Below are 24,059 nucleotides of genomic sequence, written 5' to 3'. Positions count from 1 at the left end.
ATATATATATATATATATATATATATATATATATATATATATCATTCCAAAAAAAAAAAAAAATTTTTTTAATATATAAATATATATATATATTATATATATATATATATCATTCAAAAACAAAAACAAAATCAGTTCTTTTGTATTTCTCGCATAAATTTTCCAATCTCCTCTCCACCACATCCAACTATTCATAACAGTAACCAGCCGCCGTGGCGAAGTGGTTAGCGTCGCGGACTGACGGCTGGGAGGACGAGGGTTCGAATCCCAGCGGAGGTGGGTTTTTCGGCCTGTGGTCGGCTCCTACCCAGAGCTGAGTGTGCTGTGGGCTTAAATGGGGAGACTGGGACCACACAGTCGAGTTTCATCCACTTCAAGGATGCGTCTTTGGGTGTGTTGCTCTGGTTGCCTGACCAACACTGCAAGTGTCTGAGTCTCTCGGGCCTGGTTGACACCGGGATGTCATTGTGACAGGAGGCGTAGATTACAGCCTTGTCACGCAGTCCCAAACCAAAAAATGGACCTCCATAACAACATCGTCATCATCATCATCATCCTCCTGCTCCTTCATCGTCATCAATATAGACAAAATGGTCTCAAAGGCTGTGGCCTTTCATGCCCTGCTCTCATGGTGACCTCAGTTTCGATACCCCTCCACTTCTGTGCTTGGGGTGAGTCCTGTCAATGTCGTCAGTGTTGGCAGATTCATGGGGAGCTGTTGTTTGAGGGACGTGGTGGCGGTCTCCACTCTGGGAGGGACGCTCACTCGGTCTGGCTCCGCGACTGAGCCATTATTGTCGTTAGTAGGGGGCTTAGCAGGTGGTGTCCAAAGTATGTTAAAACAGAATAGGCACCACTGAACATCACCGAAGTGACTCAGCAGCAGTGCAGGGTCTCCTCTGGTGTGTGGCCTCCTGGCGACCTAACATCGATGGTTCCCTGTGGACTGCTGACGCTGGAACTGCGACGGACGAACCCGGGTGTGGCTGTGTATGGGGGAATCTAAATGAGCAGCGTGGGAGTAATGCCACTGAAATGGTGCAGATGATGGGGCAGCAAAAAAAAAAAAAAAAAAGTACAAATACACCAACACTGAAACAAAGCACTCTGAGCACATCATACAGCCACATCCAGTCATGTATTATCAACACTTATCTAAATCACAGAGAATAAGAGAAAAAGTCAAACATATTACAAGTACATACATACTAAAGTTAGAGAAAAACTGTAACCCAAAATGATTAAAAATGACACTGAAAAGATAGTTGTTTTTTTGTTGTTGCTGTTCTGCTGTTGTGTGTGTGTGTGTGCGTGTGTTTTTGATGTTGTTTTTTAAGGTCAGACTTAAAGGAGTTGAGTGTAGGGTCTTTGATGAAAAGAAAGAGTGAGGTCTTTCCAAGTACAGAAGGGACAGACAGAGAAATAGCAGTGGCTGACTGTTGACTGTTGGAAGCTGGAAATATGTAAACACAGTAGATAAGAAACTTTCATCCACAGCATTACAAATAATGAATAAAATCATCTAAAAGCGATGTCCAAGTCATTCTGTTAAGTATGATTACCTCCTGTCAGCACACACACACACACACACACACACACATATATATATACACACACTCACACAAACATGTGCACACATTACACGTTTATTTACTATTTAAAATTTTTAGTTTGACTTTGACAGACATGCAAGTTAATTAATATATATTTTTTACACACGTAACAACCAACACACAGACACAAACTCACATACGCAGTTGTAAACACACATAACAACCAACACACACACATACTCACATATACGCAGTCATCACAATCATGAAGGCACAAGCAAGCCCTCCCTCACCCCCCTCCCACCCCACACATACACAAACCTATCCACTGTCATGGAATCAAAGAAAACATACTATATCTCTTGGGACCATCTTCCAAGCAGAAGGTCAGAGTCAGGGTGGCGTCATCCTCAAAGAATTCTGTGGCGAAGCCATCCCACCACAAATTGTCACTTTCCTGCACACAAACACACACACACAAACTGCCACTGTATCCACACTGAGTAGAGGGTGTCTTTGAGACTGCAACTAGTGCATGTGTGTTATGTACCTGTGCGTGTGTTTGTTTGTGTGTGTGTGTGTGTGTGTGTGTGTGTGCGCGTGTGCATGCGCTTGTGGCGTGCATTTGTACATTTGTGTGTGTGAATGCGTCTATGAGAGTGCACAAGTTCACTAAGCATGGCTCAGTTTCATCTTATTTTACTTTACTTGCCTAGTTCTATGTCTCTTTCTTTCTTATTCTGTGTTAATTCATTTACCTATTTCTTTGTTTGGGTATTCAGTATTGTGTCACTTACATTCTATATTTTCATTTTGTATGAGGATAGCATTTTCTTCTTGTCATTGCATAAGAAACTATATAACAAATGCACAATAGTGGTCTAATAACACAATAACAGAAGCTGATATTGATTTATTAGTTATCTGGAACAACTGAAGAAAGTTCAGTTGGGGGAATGTGGGCGATTGGGGGGTCGGGGGGGGGGGGGGGGGGAGAAGCATGGGGGGAAGGGGCATGGAGGGTGGGGGGGCAGAGAAAAACTTCTGAAAGAGAACAAATGAAATTTGTCTTACACTGATCCGCATTATCTCTGTCACGCAGGTACACAAAAAATCTAGTATTTTAACAGAATTCATAAGAAAAAAGCACCAAAAATTCACCCACAAACAAACAAGAATGCGACAAAACCACACAACATGGATGCACAAGCACAAGCAAGACAAAGAAGGTTAAACATGACCTGGAAAATCACTAATAACTGTCTCCAACAATGTACGCAAAAGAAGCTAATATGATTCTATCATACATGAACACAACAACACATGTTTTACAAAATGAGACACATTAATCAAACCAACACACAGTGACTGACACCCTACACACTGATCAACCCTCTCCCTAAATTTCCACACCTCAGTGTGAAACTGCAGACGTTCAATCACACAAACACAATAACACACGTTTTACAAAATGAGACACATTGATCAAACCAACACACAGTGACTGACACTTTACACACTAATCAATCCTTTCCCATCTCCATACCGTGTCTGTGTGTGTGTGTGTGTGTGTGTGTGTGTGTTCTTTAATACTTCAGTTTTATTACTGTTGCTAGTTTTTAGGTATTGAGTGTTGTATCTTAATCCCAGGGTGTGCCTAGTTTTTAGTATAGGACAAGGAGTCTTCATTTATTCATTCATTTATTATTAGTATTGGTAGTTGCAGTGGTGGTGGTGATTGTGGTGGTAGTAGCAGTGGCAGTGGTAGTATCATAGTTATTATTATTATTACTGTTGTTGTTATTATTATTATTGTTGCTGTTATTATTATCATCATCATTATTATTATTACTATTACTGATATTGTTGTTGTTGCCATTATTTATGTATTTGCTTATTTGATTATTCATCTATGTTATAAACTCTCCTTAATTTGGAGCTTATTTATTATTGTAACCTACTTGTTTATATTTGAAGGCCGTTTTATATGTTTTTAGTAATTTTTTATATCGAGTGTGAAATGGAGACTGATGCCGCAGTGATGGCGGACGCATGGATATTTGATGCAGCTGAGATTGTGTGCTTTTGAGCGTATGCAAATCAGCTGAATGGCTTGTGCATGTCTATATTTGTACTATATAGAATTTAACTGTGTGCCACCACACTAAGCATCTCCGTTTAAGGACAATACATTTTCTTGTGATCTTGTGATCTAAACTGCAGACATTCAATCACACATAAACAGAATAACACACTTTTACAAAACGAGACTCACTGATTGATTAAACTGACACACAGTGACTGACATGGCAATATACACATTTTTCCCCACTGTGTTCTTACCATTCAGTTTCATCCCAAATGCGCAGAAATTATCAAATTTTAAATAAACATTGTAATATATATTCTACATTTCTTCCCCTGTCAAGAGATGTAAAGAATGCCATTCAAAGAGTGGAGGGGAAGAAATGTTGAGTATATATCACAATGTTATTGACCAATTTACAACTTTTTCCATCTTATAAACAGTAAGTTTAAGTAGATGGGAAGAAATGTGGATATTGCCACTGACACTCTACACATTGATCAACCCTCTCCCAATTTCCTAACCTCAGTGTGAAACTGCAGATGTTTGTTCACAAATTAACACAATAACACATTTTTACAAAATGATACACACTGATCAAACCAACACACACAGTGACACTCTACATACTGATTAATCCTCTCCACCTCAGAGCGAAACTGCAGATGTTCAATCATAATAACACACTAGTTTACAAAAGGAGACACAATTAAAAAAAAAAAAAAAAAAAAAAAAAAAAAAAAAATCATTTCTAAACAATTTCACACACATTCCACACTTAATCCATGCACCACATACCAGTTCTCACATGCGCACAATAATCATTTCACTAGATCGATTCAAGCACCCAAGAAGATGTTGGTTTGAATCCCACATCAAGAGAACAAAACAGGCTCGCCAAGCTCGCTTCGACTGACAGCTAGGGCCTGCTCACACCACACAGTCCTGTGGCTTTTAAAGGCCTGCTCACACCACTCAGTCCTGTGGCTTTTAAAGGCCTGCTCACACCACTCAGTCCTGTGGCTTTTAAAGGCCTACTCACACCACTCAGCCTTTGGGCCACACACCCACTAAGACATTTACTTTAAAACAAACAAATCGTTGTACGTTGCACAAATTTAGATCTCCCGTACTGTCTTGTGGGTCACGGTAAAGTATGTGTAGTGAAACACACATTTTACAAAATGAGACATATTGGTCAACCATCTCCCATCTCCATACCTCAGTGCAAAACTGCAGACATTCAATCCAAAATAAACACAATAACACACTTTTACAAAATGAGAAACTTCAATTGATCAAACTGACACACAGTGACTGACATGGCAATATACACATTCTTCCCTGGTGTTCTTTCCATTCAGTTTCGTTCGGAATGCGGAAAAATTATATTTGTTAAGTAACATTGTAATAATAAAACAATACATATTCTACATTTCTTCCCCTGTCTTTCCTTCCCCTGTAATGAAGGCAAGAGTGGAGAGGAAGAAATGTGGAGCATATATATATATATATATATATATTATTACAATATTATCAACTAATTTACAACTTTTTCCATCTTATAAACGGAAGGTACTGAGAAAGAAATATGGATATTGCCACTGACACTCTACACATTGATCAACGCTCTCCCATGGATTCCAAGTTAATTTCTGTGTAGGAAGCTAGCCATAACATTAGTAACTGCACACTCCTGTATAAGGTTGAAAAAACAAAAAACAAAAAAAACCCAACTCCAGTCCATAACATCAGTAACTGCGCACTCTTGTATAAGGTAAAAAAACAACAACAAAAAAACGAAAAATATTCCAAATGATAAGCAAAAGGCTGATAGAGCCTAAAAACCGTGACACATGATATGATATTTTCCTTACCTCTGTGCGAAGCTGCAGACGTTTGTTCAGCTCGTTGATGCGGAAGTCAGGAGGCATGCCCATGAAGCTGGGAGCTGGCCGCCTGCACACGGCAGAAGGAGAAGATGAAGAAGCGGCAGAATGTAAGCGGACCTGCTCTGGCACCAACTGCAGCGGGGCCCCAACCTGCATCTCGTTCACTGCCGCCCCGTGGGGCAGGAGATGCACGTGAGGAGAAGGCGGCGGCGGCGCTGGGCTCATTGCCATGCCGCCGTTCATACCGTTGTTGTTGACAGGCATCATGCTGTTCATCAAAGCTGGCAAACCGTTCAGCACAGTATTCCCAGGATGGCCATCATTCATTTAAAAAAAAAAATTTTTTTTGATTTTTTTTTCTTCAGACTATGGTGGAGTGGAGTTTTTCGACGTAATCAGCTTGTGTTGCTGTTCAGTGTTGGGGTCTTGGGATATCAACTGTTACTGCTGGGGTTGTTGAACGCTGTTGTTGTTGTCTGTCTGAATACAGCATTGTTCTCTCCTCAAAGGTCTTCTCAAGGCCTGACTAAGCGCGTTGGGTTACGCTGCTGGTCAGGCATCTGCTTGGCAGATGTGGTGTAGCGTATATGGATTTGTCCGAACGCAGTGACGCCTCCTTGAGCTACTGAAACTGAATCTCCTCAAAACCAAAACTGAAGTCGACCGAACCACTCCACGTTTGTTATCGTGGTGTAGTGTATATGGATTTGTCCGAACGCAGTGACGCCTCCTTGAGAAATTGAACTTAACTATCCAAACATGCCCGTTCCGTTCGAGGACCGACTTCTTGTTCCACAAGAGTTGCGTCACCGACTACCAACGTGAAAAAAGCAAAAAAAAAAAAGCTTCTGTGAACTTGGCGCTTTTGCTGTTTGTGACGAGCCAATGAGATTCTGAGTGGCCGGTATGGGTAGCACGAAGTCTTTCCCACATTCTTTGGTACAACACACAACAACACCGTCGCGAACACACACACACGCACACACACAACCCACTGGCCGGTAAAGGCCCTCCACCAGCTAGAGACGTGTCACTCCACAGGAAACACGCAGATACAGAGAGTGGAAATCACGCAATTCGCGGGGACAGGGAGAGGGGTGGGGCGTGGGTGGTGGTGGTGGGAGTTCAGTGACGAACGAATTAGTAACGTGACTTGGCAACAGCCGCAGTTCGACTTGTCATCGTTATAAAGGTACGAGGACTTATATAACGACTGTCCATCTTTCATGTCTGCTAGCACGCCGAAGAATCCAGATGACTGGCATTGATTTAGCCAGTGCTTTCACACACAAAAGCACGCGTGAGCACATTCCAGTGAAATCCTCTCTGTTTAAGTTTTAAAGTCCTGATGCTCAAATCAAAAGCGAGTTGGACTTGTCGACAGTTAATATTTTACTCAATAACCTACAGGGAAAAAGTCCCAAGCAACAACAACAAAACATTTGGTTTTCAAACAAAACTCTGTCGAAAAGTAATAACACACAAGTCAGAAAAAGACAAAAATCCTCTTTCAAATCAATCGCTTTCCAATTTCTTGTAGTTGTTCGTGTGTTTTTTCAATGAACAGAGCGCTATGCATTCGCATCAACAAGCCTGGTTTTAAGCGAGACAGGCCACTGTGACAGGTGTGTGTGTGTGTGTGTGTGTGTGTGCGCGCGCACGTGCTGTTAAGTACCGTGGAAAATTATTCTTTGTGTAAACAATGTAACAGCCTTCGGCGCGCTGTGTCTATAATTGTCGCACCATAATTTTTCTCCCTTTTTTAAATTTTTTTTTATAAATATTCATGTTGCTGCGAACCGGGTAAAGCTTTAACCGTCAGTGACCAGGAGAAGAGACAATGCGAGACGCACACACACACACACACACACACCACACTGTGATACATTGTCACACACACACACGCACACACGGCATCCGTGTCGCTTGACAATGGCACTCTCTCTCTCTAGCCGCTGTGAGTGCCACAAGTGCCCGAGACATTTTCACCCAGTTCGCTGATCGCTGCCTGAGCAGTTTTCCGGCCTTCCTTTGTGGCCTGATCGATTACAGAGAGGGAGAGGGAGAGTGAGTGAGTGTGCGAGTGTGAGTGTGTGTGTGTCTATGTTTGTGTATTTGTACGTGTGTGTGTATGTGCGTTTGTGTGTGTGTGTGTGTGTGTTTGCATGTGCGTGTGTCAGTGTGTCCGTACGCGCGTCAATAAAAATGACCTTTTTCTGAGGGTAAAGTAGTGAGCGTGATTAAAACTAAGAACACTTGATACTACTTTTTTCCATTCTTCCCTGTGCACCTCCCCACATAGCCGGACTAACGGCTGATGGACACTGGAGGAAGAAGAAGAAAAAGAAATTAAAAATGGGGAGGGGGGCATAACATGCGTGTGTGTGTTCCTGTCAATCTGTGTGCGCGCGTGTGTGTGTGTGTGTGTGTGTGTGAAGGAAACACTACCGACCGAGTCAAATGCAAGCCGTCGTTTTTCTTCCTTCCCACTCGACAATGAAGAACAAAGCAAACGATCTCGACTCGAGTGAATGGGGCTCGTTAGCCAGCGAGGCCACTCCAGTCACACTGAGACGTGAAAGCCCCGAAGGCAAACCAGCGATATTGTACTGCAACAACATCAATGTACGCTACAGTCCTGCAATCAAGCACGCACATGTTAACAGCGGTTCTTCTTCACCTTCAGTGTGTGTGTGTGTGTGCATGTTCAGTTGCCCGTCGAGTTGTTTCATGTCCTAAAGTGGCGCGCGCGTCAGTGTGTGTGTGTGTGTGTGTGTGTGTGTTCAGTTGCCTGTCCAGCTGTTTCATGACCTTCGAAAGTGGTGCGTGCGTGCGTGCGTGTATGAGTGTATGCGTGCGTGTGTGAGTGTGTGCGTGTATGCGTGCGTGTGTGAGTGTATGCGTGCGTGTGTGCGTGAGTTGCTTGTCCAGCTGTTTCACGACTGTCCAAAACGGACGAGGATGGAGGGGAGGTGGGGATAGGGGGTGAAAGGTATTGTGTAGTCCCACAGTGGTGAGTCCCACATCGCACTGAGCTGACGTTCACTCCCGCACACTGAACTTGACGACACACACGGGAGTGGGTATGTTTGCGGGGAGATCAGTGCTGATTGTGTGGTCTTTCTTTGTGCTGTGTCGTCTTTGTGCGAATGTGTGTGTGTGTGTGTGTGTGTGCGCGCGCGCGCGCGCAATTACGTGCATGTGTGTGTATGTGCGTTTCATGACGTTCTATACAGGAAGAACATGGGGAAAGGGGGGAATGCTACTGTGTCACTCCCACTTAATTTTTCCTAGTTGTTTCTTTGTGATTCAGATGACAGTCGTCAGTTGACAGTTACAAAACATTCATGCTTGACTTCACGAACACAGTGAGATGAGTGGACTGTGGGAAAGCCAATGGTGACACTGCGGCCTTTCTTTGTTGTTTGTGTGTGTGTGTGTGACATATTTGTTTGCATTCACACTGTGTGTGTATGTGTGCGTGCGTGCGTGCGTGTGTGTGTTGTAGTGTTGCGTAAGTGTGTATGCATGTGCATATGTGCATAAGACACTCAGACTGAGAGGGAACGTTAAATATTTGAGTGCATCTTCTAACGGAACAATCGATGTCCTGTTAATAAGTTTGGCTGATGTGAAAGCAAGTCAACTGTAAAAGCTGAAATGCTGTGTGTGTGTGTGTGTGTGTGTGTGTGTGTGTGTGTGTGTGTGTGTGGATGCATGCATGCGCACATTAAACATTATTTAGTACTGAACTGAAGTGGACCATGTTATGAACACAACAACAACAACAAAATTCAAGTTCCCCCATGGTCCCACCTCCATAAATTACTACAACCTGCCACAGACTATCAACTACCAGGCTGCGCTCCAGATGGACCAACAGCTGCAAGCATACAATACAGTACAATACAATACCATATTTATTCCTCACAGAGGAGGCTTTTGTGTTTGCTCAAATACTGATCAAAGATAACATAAACATCAATGACAAGAACTTACACTCGAGTTACAGGCATAAAACATACATTCAGATATAAACAGCAGAAAATTAGTAAAATAATTCTTCTCAATCCTCTATATATGTGTGAAAGCACACACACACACACACATTTACACACATGTAAACATAAGAAGAACACAACAAACATAAAAAGACATGGTAAATTTGGCATTCAGTAAATTTCTCTCTCTCCTAACCCCCCCCCCCCCCCCCCCCCCCCCCCCCCCCACACACACACACCCTCCCCCTTTCCTCCCTATTTTAACATGCATTTTCATACACACATGTGACATTCCAGTCTGCAGGACCCAGTAAAGACATGTGCCCTTCTTCCCAAGGATGACCATCCTCCTGGAATTCAGGGGCTCCAAATTCCTGTCCATGGCTTCCTTTTGGCTTTCACCACTATCATTCATTTGAGTATTAATCTTCCAATGACTCTGGAGGCTTATCACACACAGCAATGTTGGTTTCTTCTCATGCTGTTTCCATTACAAAGATTTTGTTGTTGTTGTTGTTGTTGCTGATATATTGGGACCAGACTGTTAGCCCTGCATCCAACCCCCAACCTGGAGGATCAGTAGAATGTGCTTTGTCAGGCCGCCACTCTTCAACCTGTGGCTGTACCAAAAGCATAAGCTCTAGTGGTACCTTATGGACACAGGCCCTCCCTATGTGATATGTTCCAAATAAAATACTGTTTAAACCAAGCCCTCCACCCCACCCCCCTACCCACAGCCACACCCCCACCACCGGGGCAAAGTGGCGATCCTTCCTCACCACTTTACTGGTGGTCAAAAGACAGGGATGACCATCCTAGACTGAAACAAACTACCCCCCCCCCCCCTCCCCCGCTCCCCTCCCCAACAGGTCATTGAAACAGCTGTCCCTGGACTTCCAAGTCCATCCAGGTCAAGGCTTGCCCTCTTCCTTCCCCTCCATTTCTCCACTCCCTGCTCTATACTCCCCCCCCCCTCCCCACAACTCCCTCCACCCCTTTGCCTAGCTGTGCTTTCCCATCAACAGCATACTTCATGGGTGGGAGTGACTTACTTTTGCCATTCAAAAAAGTTAGTGGTTGGAGTTCAGTGGCCAAATAACCAAAGTGTGTGTTTAAGTACCTAAACAAAGTGACATTATAGGTAGAAAACAAACAAAAAATTCTGATAAGGAAATGTGTGCAATAATGTGGGAAACCTCACATCTGTAATACTTCACCTTTAGCAGACACAAACACGCACACCAACAAACTTTGTCCCACCAACTGGTTTGCAGTGCTGATACTGGACCTCAAAGGTTGCAAAGTTCTGTAAGTTAACTAAAAAATAAATAAAAATGAATAAAAACATACAAGAAAAACCAAAAAAACAATGCATATCTTTTAAAACGATTTCATACATCCAAAACAAAATGACCACTTACGGCATCATTTCTCGTTCCAGTGGTGCAGGCATTGGCATGGGCTGCACATGCATTCTAGGGGGAAAAGGTGGTGGAAGAGGTGGTGGTCCGTCCAGGCTGACTGATGGAGGGTGGCAGTTGCTGCTCACATCTGAATCACAAAGAAAAAGAACAAGGAAAAATTAAACATAAACTACAAACCTTTCACATCATTTTTCAATGAAGTGTTCTCAATCATGCACTTCTCAAAAGATGCCGCACCCCTACACACCCCCTCTCTGCCCCCAACCATCCATGTACCCGATCCAAAATTCAACTTCTCATTTTTCTTAAGTTTTTGTTAGGATTTTGTTTCATCATTTTTCAGTAGAACTTCTCAAGTCACAGCCAGCTAATACAGCATGGTATGTAGATACCAAACATTGAGATAACTGAAGAAAGGGACAATGAAAATATTATGATCATCAAACAATGAATCAGCCTAGATTCATTCTGTAATTACTAGTAACTGAATGTTTTAATATGCCCATGTTCAAGACAATGAAATAATATGAAAATATCACACATGGTGGAACAGAATATGAAGTCAACCACAACAGTCAGCAGCAGCGTATTGTCAAGACTCATCCAAATCAGTTGAAAACATTTATTAATAATATTAATAATCCTCTGCTCATGTCTCAGACCTTTCAATGTACAGGCTCATACTCAAGATTTTTCCAACTCCAAGGATGTTTTAAAATATATACAAAATAAAATATAACGTGAGTACAGTCTATAATCATAATGTGCACTCCATGTACGTGTAGCTGGATCCGTGAATGTGTAGACATGCATATTCCTGATTCTCCTTTCCTTCTCCTTTGCTAGACAGAAGCAACTGTGTCAGTGGGATTGCTTATTTTCCTTCCTTTCAATTTGCAGGGGTGCTATTCTGATCATACTGACTAATGCAGTGTACACTGCTGTGCATGTTAATTCCTCACCTCTTATCACCAAGACATAACCTGACTGACCAGCTTTGTTTAGCTGCAGCCATTTGAGAAGATGTTAGTTTAATCTGAACAATACCCACATTTTGTGCAGATATATATGTGCGTGTGTGCGTGCGTGTGGGCTGGGAGACTGGGAGACAGAAAACCACACAATGGATAAAGTGATTCCACAACTTTGCCTCATTTCACAGTGGAACTGGAAGGGAAACAATCCCCATTTGTGCACTCTGATCTTGCTGCAGTCTAGAAGTTTGAGAATGGATTCTATCCCTTGATACAATCGTGGTCCACCCATTTTTTTCACATTTAATTAGATACTGACAGAAAACAATAAACAAACCCTAAAGTCATTTTCCCTGATTTATGATAATAATAAATTAATATATATATACTATCACAGGTTTACTGCTAAGAAAAATATCTTATAAGAGAAAGAAACATTTGGGTGAGGACTGCCTTTTTCTTTTTTTTCTTTTTGGTGTGTGTGTGTGTGTGTGTGTGTGTGTGTGTGTGTGTGTGTGTGTGTGTGTGTGTGTGTTGGAACATTAAAAGAAAGTTTTCTTATGCATGCATAATAAAGTGCATGCATGTGTCTGTGATACAGAAAAAGATAAGACAAAGAGCCCATACCAACTTTTATTCAGCTCAGAGCATGTATGAACTGAACTGACAAACACCTGCACAACGTACTGTCAATCACTGAATCAGATATACATGAATGCAAGAAGTGGCAAATCAGCAAGAAATCTACTGATAAACAACCTGGAAAACAATTGTTATTCAACTTATTGGCTTCCACACTACAGGAAACGCAGTCTCACACAATGGTCTACCACGAAGGCAGATTTCACAAGAGCACTTATTGCCCACTCCATTTTTTTTTATCACACATCTGTTTCCTAACATCTGTCTGAAGACACAGCATCTGCATAGCTACTGCTCATACGCTTGTGCTAATGAACAATTGCAGATATATATAGATAACTGTACATATGGGCAATTGCGAAGATTTAGTTTTCGCAACCCAGAATTACATGGGAATGGAAAATGTTGCAGGAACTCACTGGTGGAAGTGGGAGACCTGTTGGAGAGAACACAACAGTTGAGATTGTTGACACGATTTGTTAAATGAACTTTTATGAAGTTTGTCACTGATAATGTAAACATGGCAAATCTATTCCAACTTGCCTTGAGCATTCTATTTTTGCAAATGCCACTGATGATTCCACAATGCACTATGCAGAATCTGAGTGCACAAATTTTCAAGTTTAAATGAGTACATGCACCATCTTGGTTGCTGCTTTTAGGCAATCAACATACTTTTTACATAGTGACTTTAAATGCATGGACAACTCAATTCCACTTTGTTTTACTTGTTTTGATTATTTAACAATCCATCTTATGTGTCTGGAGAGAGTTTCTGTGAGGGTTTGATAATGCGATTAACTGGACCTTAACAACTGTCCTTTAATATTGCACATGTGTAGATTTGTCTGAAACCTGTGCAGTTTTTCTGCACCAATCCAAAGGATATGTTGTTGCTGTTGTTTTTTTTAACAGATCTAGCTCTCATCTTAAATAGGGGATGATGAGAAGAAGCAAATTATAAACAACAGAAAAAAAGATCAAAACATGATGAAAACATTTAGATATGGCTACAGTCGATGTCACTATTTCCCTATAGTATTACCCCACCATCAACCACCACCCTGCCCAGAACAAAGCAAAAACAAAAACAATACACACACACACACACACACACATATGAGAGTAATCAAAAAGAAAAGCATGTAAATATGTGACGATAGCCGTTTTATACAAGCCTTCCCTTCGCATTCAAAACCCACCCCGCAGCATCACAGATCATCCAAAGGTTTAATGCATGGTGTGTGTGTGTGTGTGTGTGTGCGTGCGTGCGTGCGTGCGTGCGTGCGTGTGTGTGTGTGTGTGGTTTGTATCACTCTGTGTGTGTGTGTTACTGTTACTGTGTATTGTGTGTGGGTGTTACTGTGTATGTGTGTGAGAGACACTGAGACAGAGATTGACACAGACAGACAGAGAAAGACTGAGAGAAAGACAGACAGTGAGACTCAAAACTTTAAATATTGTACATCAGACTTGGGCCACAGGACAAACAGAGTGAGGTAATAATATGTGCAATAAGAGAGACAGAAACTGAAAAAGAGAATATAGGGAAAAAGAGAATATAGGTAACACATGATTGGCTAATATTTAGCCAAGAAGCACAGGTAGGGCTTTCCTGTTCCAGTCTGAAGGTAAATGGTTTGGATATTGGTGTGCAGCAAATTGATATGCACAATAATGTACAATGTATACTACATCTCAGAAAGTGTAAAGCCATATATATATTCATAACAGGATGTGTGGTTGCAACTGGCAAGCTACTACTTTTCACTTGTCCCTCTGAAGAGGTCAGCCAACCGTTTTCAATCCCTTGATCTGCTTATAAGTATCCTAAGTGAAGGCTGTCACATCACTGAGACAAGACTGCGATGTCAGGTCAGGATGTCAGGCCCCCTTTCTTATTTGAACTTCTTCGTGCCAGGATCACATTACCTTTGTTAGGCAAAGTCAACTAAATCATTGAAAAGTTTATAAAAGTAGAAATTGTTGTAATACTGATGCCATCCTCATCTTCTTTCACCAAGGTTCAGCATTCAAGGGGTTAATGAACCGACAACCACTATACATAAGGTGACTAGACCAGAAGCAGCAGTAATATAATAGCTGAATATGTGACTTCAAGCAATACTAGATGTTTTCTCGAGAAGCCTGGACACTATTCTGATTCACAACCCAAACTGCACGCAGTTTTTAAACCTTGACCGGCGAACAGGTGAAAATATAACATCAACCATTTGCAATAGTACAAGAAATAGTTCCATCTCTGAATTTTCGTATTATGATGAGTTTCTCTGCGGGTCCATTCCAAGTCTTCTGGTAGGAACTGAAGAAAACACTACTTTCTACTTTAAAAAAAGTATATATCATGATTTTTTCCCTCGATACATAATATTATAATTAAGAGTACGAACTTTAACCCTGAAAAATCTGCATTCATCAGCTGCATTCACCGTAAACAGAAAAAAAGCCTATAAGTACTAAGTAAAGCAGCGCGAGTGTCTTACAGTAAGTTTTAACCTCAAGTATGGTTCTCTTTCTTTTAAATATTGTGCACTGTCGTAAGGTATACAATTTTTTTTTTTACACTTTGTCTCTTCGTTTCAAACTTATACATCTGTACAGCATTTCATGCATGCACATCTTGATCCCATTTATAATCCAATCAGACTGTACTTACAGATCGGAAGAAACAGATCTGAAGAAACTATCTTCTTCGGCAAGGAAATTTACTGATGCACTGACAAAACACCTTTGGTTGTAACAACACGACTGTCACCAAGCCGCTTCTGCTATTCTGCCATTGTTGATCCGGCAGACATTATGTCTACAATGCATGATGGGATATCACCGTGTCACTATTTTTAGAACATAGCCTCTTGCAATCATGTTCCTTTCCACCAACAGATGCTCACGTGCGGGAGAGGTCCATTGCCGGCTGACAAGAGACTGCTGCTGCTGCTGCTACTGTTAGCTTTAAGCTGTGCAGTTCTTCAGTGACGTTTTAGTCTGCACACCTTATTCTTTCAGTGTCCAACTTTACAACTGATGCAGTGCTTATTTTCGTAGTTTTCCGCGTTGCAGCATCAGCAGCGACAGCAGCAGCATCAGTAGTAATGGTATTGTATGGCATCGTGTTTTATTGCATTATATTTGTATCTATAGCACAACAGATTACAGTGTGAAATTCGGGCTGCTCTCCCGGCCGGGAGACCAGCCCGAAATCTTTATTTCATTGTTTTTCTTTCTCTTTTCTTTTATCTCTCTCTCTCTGTGTGTATAGAGAGAGTGCTTTTTCCATGCAGATCCCCTAAACAGCGACAGAATAATCAACATTTGATTGTAGTCACTCTGTGGAAGGAAGGAAGGAAGGAAAGAAGGGGATCGAGAGTGCGTGGCCATTGTAGCGCCACCCATAGTCAGAAGTCTGTTCCGGCGTGGTTTCTGCTTGCAAGTGCCGTATTTGTTTTACTTTCAAAGGTTTATTTTCCGGCAGTATGTTGCCACGGACAACCCTTTTGTTGCCGTGGGTTCTTTCATGTGCGCCAAGTGCATGGTGCACACCGACCGTCGGGACCTTAGTTCATTTATTTATTGGCTCATCTGAAAGACTAGCACCCATACCACCATTCAAGGTCTATTGGATGGGTAAGGGGGATAAAAAAAAAAAGAGAAAAAAGTCTCACCCCACTAGTAAATAGTATGAAGAAAAAAGTGGGAATGATTGCGTGTTTAAATGTTCGTAGTTTTCGCAGATTTTCCTGTAGCAACAGCCGTAGCAGCATAAGTAGTTCAGTTCATCCACTGAAGGAGAAGTCACTGCGCTCGGACAATTCCATATATGCTACACCACATCTGCTTAGCAGATATGCCTGCCTTACCAACAGCGTAACCCAAAACGCTTAAAGTAATAGCTCAGTATCAGTCGAAGTAGTAACGATAATACTGAGGTAGTGCTAGTATACTATAGTTTAGTATGGTATTGTAGTATAATTGACCGGAACATTGCACTCGGCTCAAAGATCAGACTGATGCGTACCCTGGTGACATCAATACTCTTATATGCATGTGAATCGTGGACCTTAACAGCTGAAATAGAAAAGAATACAGTCCACTGAGATGAGATGCTTTCGAAAACTCCTGGGCATCTCCTACAAAGATCATATCACGAACGAAGAAGTTCGAAACAGAATCAGGCAAGTCATTGGGCCCTACGAAGACCTGTTGACCTTGGTCAAGAGACGCAAGTTCAAATGGTATGGCCATGTCACGAGATCATCAGGGCTTGCCAAGACATTCCTGCAGGGCACAGTGCAAGGGGGGAGAAGGAGAGGCAGACAGAGGAAGAGATGGGAGGACAACATCCCAGAATGGACGGGCTTGAGGTTGAGCGATACAGTCAGGAGGTCAGAAAACCGAGAGGATTGGAGGATGCTGGTTGCCAGATCACCTGTGGCGCCACAACGGTCCACAAGACTACGGGATAGGTGAAGGTGAAGTGTAGTATAATTAGTAGCAGCAGCAGTAGCAGTAGTAGTGGAATGAGATTGTTGCCCAGTTAAGTGATATGGTGTTAGACTACCACAACTACGATAACAATTTCCGTACGTATGCTACTGCTGCCGCTGCTGCCGAGTTGCTAATGGTGATAATAACTGATGATTGTGAGGGTGACGATGACAATAACAATTCAGTTTGTTTGTTGTTTGCGTACTTGCTTGCTTGCTTGAAGTTTGACTTTATTTTCCTTCTTTTTTTCCCCTTTTTTTCTATTCCTTCAAGAATCACCGCAGTTTACATCGATCATGTCACCTGCACACACATGGAACACACACACACACACACAAACACACGCGCGTGCGCGTGCGCGCACGCACTCACACACGCATAGTACTGACATATATACTCACAAACATGCACACGCGAAATGGTCGCGACAAAGATAAAGAAGAGTTTTATTTCTTTTTTAAAAGAAGAAGAAGAAGAAGAGCTTTATAGTGGCCAGAAATAAATAGTATTAATGAGATTCTGTTTTATGAAAATAATAATAATACGATTTTATCCGAAGCCACCTCCCCCCGTTTATTTGCTTGTTGATTTGCAGGTGTAGTGTATGCATTGAGTGTGCTTTTAGTCTTGAGTGGTAGGCAATGGTGCGCAAGGATGAGTGAGTGAACCACACAACAATGTTCTGTTTTTGTTTTTTTTTCAACATCGGTGCAATAAAATCTCTTTGTTGAGACACAGTGGAAACAGTGTGGCCCAGTCTGAAACATCAGAAACTTTTACACACCACCTATCTCCCTCTCTCTCCCCCCCTGTGTGTGTGTGTGTGTGTGTGTGTGTGTGTCTCACTCTGCTATCCATCTGTCAATCTGTGTGTGTGTGTGTGTGTGTGTGTGTGTGTGTGTGTTCTTGAACATATCTGTCCTCTTTGACGAAGATTTTTTTCTTCTCTTTCTCCCCTTTCCACTGAATATATGTGCTGTTGTAACTGGTGTAGATTTGCTGGAAGAACAGGCCATGCCTAAAATCTTAATCCTTGAATGAAAAACGTTTTGAGTTCGGAGTTCTCTCTCTCTCTCTCTCGAGTCTCTCTCTCCACACACACACACACACACACACACACACACACACACACACACACACACACACTTTCAAACGTAAGCATACACCGGGACACCGTAGACTGAATATGGTTTATTCGTATACAAGCTCCTTAAAAAGGGGAATATGCAGAGTTATACGCGCGTATAAAACTGAGTCTGGATGAAGACACACGTACACAGAACAGTTTGAAATATCGTCAATCACTAAAAGGTACGAAACTTACAGTTCTCCAGGAAACTTTGTCACCGTAAAATGTGTGAAATTTACTTTGACTCAATAAACTTCGTCACTAAAATATATGAAATTTACTTTGATTTAATAAACTTCTTCACTAAAATGTAGGAAATTTACTTTGACTTAATAAACTTCGTCACTGAAATGTGTGACATTTACTTCGACTTAAACTTTGTCACTAAAATGTGTGAAATTTACTTTGGCTTAGTAAACTTCGTCACTAAAGTGTGTGAAATTTACTTTCACTTAGTAAACTTCGTCACTAAAGTGTGTGAAATTTACTTTGACTTAATAAACTTTGTCACTAAAATGTATGAAATTTACTTTGACTTAACTTTGTCACTAAATGTGTGAAATTTACTTTGGCTTAGTAAACTTTGTCACTAAAATGTAGGAAATTTACTTTGACTTAATAAACTTCGTCACTGAAATGTGTGACATTTACTTTGACTTAAACTTTGTCACTAAAATGTGTGAAATTTACTTTGGCTTAGTAAACTTTGTCACTAAAATGTATGAAATTTACTTTGAATTAATAAACTTCGTCACTAAAATGTATGAAATTTACTTTGACTTTATAAACTTTGTCACTAAAATGTGTGAAATTTACTTTGACTTAATAAACTTCGTCACTAAAATGTATGAAATTTACTTTGACTTTATAAACTTTGTCACTAAAATGTGTGAAATTTACTTTGACTTAATAAACTTCGTCACTAAAATGTATGAAATTTACTTTGACTTAATAAACTTTGTCACAAAAATGTATGAAATTTACTTTGACTTAATAAACTTCGTCACTAAAATGTGTGAAATTTACTTTGACGGAATAAACTTCGTCACTGAAATGTGTGACATTTACTTTGACTTAATAAACTTTGTCACTAAAATGTGTGAAATTTACTTTGGCTTAGTAAACTTCGTCACTAAAGTGTGTGAAATTTACTTTGGCTTAGTAAACTTCGTCACTAAAGTGTGTGAAATTTACTTTGACTTAGTAAACTTCGTCACTAAAGTGTGTGAAATTTACTTTGACTTAATAAACTTTGTCACTAAAATGTATGAAATTTACTTTCACTTAATAAACTTCGTCACTAAAATGTTTGAAACGCACTGAATCCTGCACCAGGAAACTTCTGTCACTAGAAAGAAACATATGTGCAAAACGTACCGGCTTACAGTACTGCAGGCAGTTTCAGCACGAAAAGGAATTTTGTCACTAAAAGGTGTAAAACTCAGTGACTGTACTTCAAGAAACTTCATCACTAAAACGTGATAAATTTTCTAAACTCCAGAAACGCCGTCGCTAAAAGGTGCAAAATTTACTTTGAGTTGTCCAAGAAACTCCGTTACTAAAATGTGCAAAGTAAAAGGTGCGAAACTTTCTTTCAGTAGTCCAGGAAACTTTTCCACTTAAAAAAAGAAAGAAAGAAAGAAAAAAAGTGCTCAACTTACTGTTCACCAGAAACATTACGTTACTAACTAAAATGTGCAAAACCGTGCTATACTTGTTTACTGTTTATTTATTTAAAAAAAAAAAAAAATTAAGTTACAGCACTGGGGGCGGTACCAGACTCTCAAGCTGCATCTCCGAGTCCACACCCTCCGTCTCATCCCCCTGGCAGTTCTTTTTGAGGTCCGCATGATCCACCGTGGACTGGGTGGCTTTCCGCAGTCGCTGCAACAACAACAGTGATGGGAGCAGTGAGCGAGAATGACGAGGTCTTTTGACGGCCCAGTTTGGAAAAAAAAAATTAATTAGTGTCTTTTGAAATATGAAAAAAGAAAGAAAATAATGTTGTCTCTGAAATAAATTTAAAAAGTGATCATGGAATCCCTGACCAGTGTGATGAACAAGAAAACAAACTGATGATAATTACAACTACTTAAACAGTAGCAAACAATAATTACTACTACTACTACTACTGCTGCTGCTGCTGCTGCTGCAGCCACTGCAGTTGCTGCTGCTACTCCTCCTGCTGCTGCTACTTCTACCTACTACTCAGTAATACATATACTAACATACTGACATATGTCCAAAGTCAGAATGAAAAGTTGAACTTTCTTCTATATTTCAATGGTTTCACACTATTTTCCTCAGTACAAGCAACTTCAACTTTTCATTGTGAGTAAGGATTTTCTCTTCATATGTACCCAGTGCCAGTACCAACGCTTGGCGGAATACTATTACTACTGTAACTACTGCTGCTGCTACTACTACTACTACTACCACATCGCTACTTAACTGTCACCAACATAATCATTTGCATCACACTGTGTAGAGGCAAAAACAGTGACGGAAATACACCATTGCCATCTCCGTCTTTTTTTTTTCTCTCTTTAGTTTCCAGATATACAAACAATGACATACTACAAATATCTGACGTGCTAGCTGACTGACTCACTGGCTGACTGATTGACTGATACTTCCCACAGATCACAGATAACTGACTACACTGTCTGGATCGTCGTGTCGTTAGTCATTTGTCAGATGGATTCCCCCGTCTCCTCGACGAAGGCGGCAGGACGTCGCAGGTCTTCCAGTCCTCCGAAGAGCTTCCGGGGCGCAGGGACTGGGTCGGGCCAGGTTTTCTCTCGGAGCGCTTGGTGGGGCGGGCAGGACTGCATCAGATGTTCTGTTGTTTGGCTGCCTGTTCTGCATGGGCACTGCTCTGTGTCGCCGATACGAAGTTTCGTGTATAGGTGGTGTTTCAGGCGGTTGTGGCCTGTCCTGAGCCTGAAAATGGCTACCTGTTCTCGACGAGTCAGCAGGTAGTACGGGTGTGCTCTGTTGTGGCATGGATGCTGCTGCTTCCACTTGTTATTGTCTGGATGATAAGCACTGTGGTTACAACCCTGTCAATGAACCTGCTCGCCAAAAAATAACGGCATGTCCCACCAACGTGATGATCACAAGCAACGAAGCATGAAAAGGTTAAAGGTCCCATAGCCTTTTACGGACCATCTGTGGAGGGGGGGATTGGGGGGGTGGGGTGGGGGGGTCAGTGAACTCATATCCGCTGAGTGTAGAGCTCGGCACGTGACAGTCATGAAGGCGGGGCCAAATCTTCTCCTTACGCCGTCTTTACCTTCCCCAGCCGAAAACAGGAATCCAGTTCACACCTGCCGGGCTGGAGTGATGAAAATCGGAGTAAAGTGCCCATATCCCAAGGACACAACACCATGTCGAAACGCGGCCTCGAACCCTGATCACTGGTGAACACAGGATCAGAAGTCCAAAGCCTAACCGTTCCTGCTACGGCATCCACTGAACGATGTATTACAAGAGCAGAAAACACGGCAAATATACTGCAGAACGACTTCAACGAAAGCCTATGTAAAAGCGACCTTCACTACGACTTTAAAGATTCTAATACTCATAATGACAACCACGATTATGATGATGATGGTGACGACAACGATGACTGCTAACGATACACCCTTACCTCTAAGAGGCCGTCAGCAGGGGTGCGGGCGAGGACGAGGAGGAAGACGAGAGGGATGACGAGGAGGACGAGGCCGCTGAGAAGGAAGCCCAGGCCGTTGGCCCATCCTGGGAAGACGTAGGTCTTGTTGTAAGTCAGCGGCTGGTAGGTGGCCAGATTGAACAGTATGAGCACCTGTTGGAACATTGATCACTGCCATGAAAGTACGCACACACGTACACTCGAACTACTTTGCCATACACTGAGTTTGGAAGGGGAAAATAAAGACTACGATTATTGTGTACACACACAGACGCAGACAGACACAGACAGACAGACAGACAGAAAGAGAGAGAGAGAGAAGAAGAAGAAAGAAAGAAAGAAGGAAAGAAAGAAGAACAAGAACAAGAAGAAGAAGAACAGCAACATCAAAAACAACAAGAAAATGATGATAATTATAACGATGGTGATGATGACGACGACAATGATGATGATGATGATGATAATGGTTAGAAGAAGACTGAGAACAACAACAACAAAAACAACAGTGGCAACAACAACATCAAAAACAACAAGAAAATGATTATAATGATCACGATGGTGATGATGACGACGGTAATGATGATGATGATGATAATGGACTGAAGAAGAACCAGAGCAAGAACAAGAACGAAAAGAACAAGAAGAAGGGGAACAACATGAAAACAACTGAAGTCGTACCAAGCAGAAATGGCAAATACAAACAACGCTGAAACAGGAGGCTTCCTCCTGTACTGTTATGTCATTGTGTATTATTTCGCTTTAGTTTGGGGTTGTGTGTGTGTGTGTGTGTGTGTGTGTGTGTGTGTGTGTGTGTGTGTGTGTGTGTGTGTGTGTGTGTTTCGTTTACTTTGTCTATTTTTCCGTTCTTAAGTACGTATTTATGCAAATTGCCTGATAACAAACAGTGTTATCAAAAACAAAAAAAACAAAAAAAAACCCAAAAAAAACCACACACACCACCAACAACAACATCAGCACAGCTAATCCGCCCATACAGACCGTCATAGTAACTGGCGTCAAATATTTCCAGCAAATCTTCATCCAGATACCGATTCTGTAGCCAACCATCAACTCGATGTCGTCATAGAAACGATTCGCGCCTGCAATGCAGGAACACACACACACACACACACACACACACACACACACGATGAGTTCCGAATCATTTTTAAAACGGTGTTTGTAATAGAAAGGAATGGGAAAGAAAGAAAGAAACAAACAAACAAAAAACAAATGGAATAAACCACAACGTGAAAGAACAAAAGCCAGCCAGCCAGCCAGCCAGTCAACCAACCAACTCATCAACCAACCAGCCAGCCAGGCAGCCAACATGACAGTCAGTCAACCAGTTAACCAACCAGCCAATCAACCACTCAGCAAGTCACTAATCAGCTAGCAAGCCAACCATTCAGCCAACCAACCAACCAACCATCCAGCTTGCCCACTAGTCAACTAACCAACCAACAAACCGACCAAACAACCATCCAACCATCCAGCCATCCAACCAACCACCCAGCCAACCAACCAGCCAACCAACCACCAAGCCATCCAACCAACCACCCACCCAGCCATCCAACCACCCAACCAACCACCAAGCCATCCAACCAACCAACCATCCAACCACCCAGCCATCCAACCACCCAACCATCCAACCAACCACCAAGCCATCCAACCAACTAACCATCCAACCACCCAACCAACCAACCACCCACCCACCCACCCACCCAACCAACCAACCACCTAACCAGCCAAACAACCAACCAACCACCCAGCCATCCAACCATTCAGCCAACCAACTAACCAACCATCCAACCACCCACCCATCCACCCACCCACCCATCCAACCAACAACACAACCAACCAACCATCCACCCACCCAACCAACCACCCAACCAACCGACCATCCACCCACCTAACCAGCCAAACAATCAACCAACCACCCAACCATCCAACCATTCAGCCAACCATCCAAACAAACCAGTCAGCCACCTAACCAGTCCGAAATATCTGCAGACAGACCCACAGACCAGACAGACAGACAGACCAGACAAACACACAGACAGACCTCACACACAGACCACACAGACAGACAGACCACACAGACAGACAGACAGACAGACAAAGGAGGATCGGGATCAGGCTGCACCGTAAATCCAGGCGACAGAGACGACTTCCAGGA

General features: G+C 42.0%; 2 protein-coding genes across 4 annotated transcripts in view; both read right to left on the bottom strand.

The window, feature by feature from the left end:
• Nucleotides 1-15,388, bottom strand: part of LOC143293517 (LIM domain-binding protein 2-like) — a 33,423-nt gene extending 18,035 nt beyond the window's left edge. The window contains exons 1-4 of one of the 3 annotated variants that reach the window (XM_076604422.1): nt 15,250-15,388; nt 10,954-11,083; nt 5,517-5,598; nt 1,908-2,010 (exon numbers count right to left, since the gene is read on the bottom strand). In XM_076604422.1, the coding sequence (XP_076460537.1) occupies nt 1,908-2,010; nt 5,517-5,598; nt 10,954-11,006 (238 nt within the window). In that variant the 5' untranslated portion in view covers nt 11,007-11,083; nt 15,250-15,388. Of the gene's footprint in view, nt 1-1,907; nt 2,011-5,516; nt 6,559-10,953; nt 11,084-15,249 lie in introns of those variants that run through there. The other 2 variants (XM_076604421.1, XM_076604420.1) reach the window with 2 other exon arrangements.
• A 3,806-nt stretch (nt 15,389-19,194) lies between these two features.
• Nucleotides 19,195-24,059, bottom strand: part of LOC143294095 (sodium- and chloride-dependent taurine transporter-like) — a 26,413-nt gene continuing 21,548 nt past the window's right edge. The window contains exons 12-15 of the mRNA XM_076605522.1: nt 24,027-24,059; nt 22,880-22,980; nt 21,860-22,033; nt 19,195-20,091 (exon numbers count right to left, since the gene is read on the bottom strand). The exon at nt 24,027-24,059 is cut by the window's right edge and continues 70 nt beyond it. Of these exons, the coding sequence (XP_076461637.1) occupies nt 19,963-20,091; nt 21,860-22,033; nt 22,880-22,980; nt 24,027-24,059 (437 nt within the window). The 3' untranslated portion in view covers nt 19,195-19,962. The remainder of the gene's footprint in view (nt 20,092-21,859; nt 22,034-22,879; nt 22,981-24,026) is intronic.

This window comes from Babylonia areolata, chromosome 19 (assembly GCF_041734735.1).
Source record: "Babylonia areolata isolate BAREFJ2019XMU chromosome 19, ASM4173473v1, whole genome shotgun sequence".
Lineage (NCBI taxonomy): Eukaryota > Metazoa > Mollusca > Gastropoda > Neogastropoda > Buccinidae > Babylonia > Babylonia areolata.
Note: the sequence above shows the minus strand (reverse complement) of the source record. Positions and strands in the feature narration are given on the sequence as shown.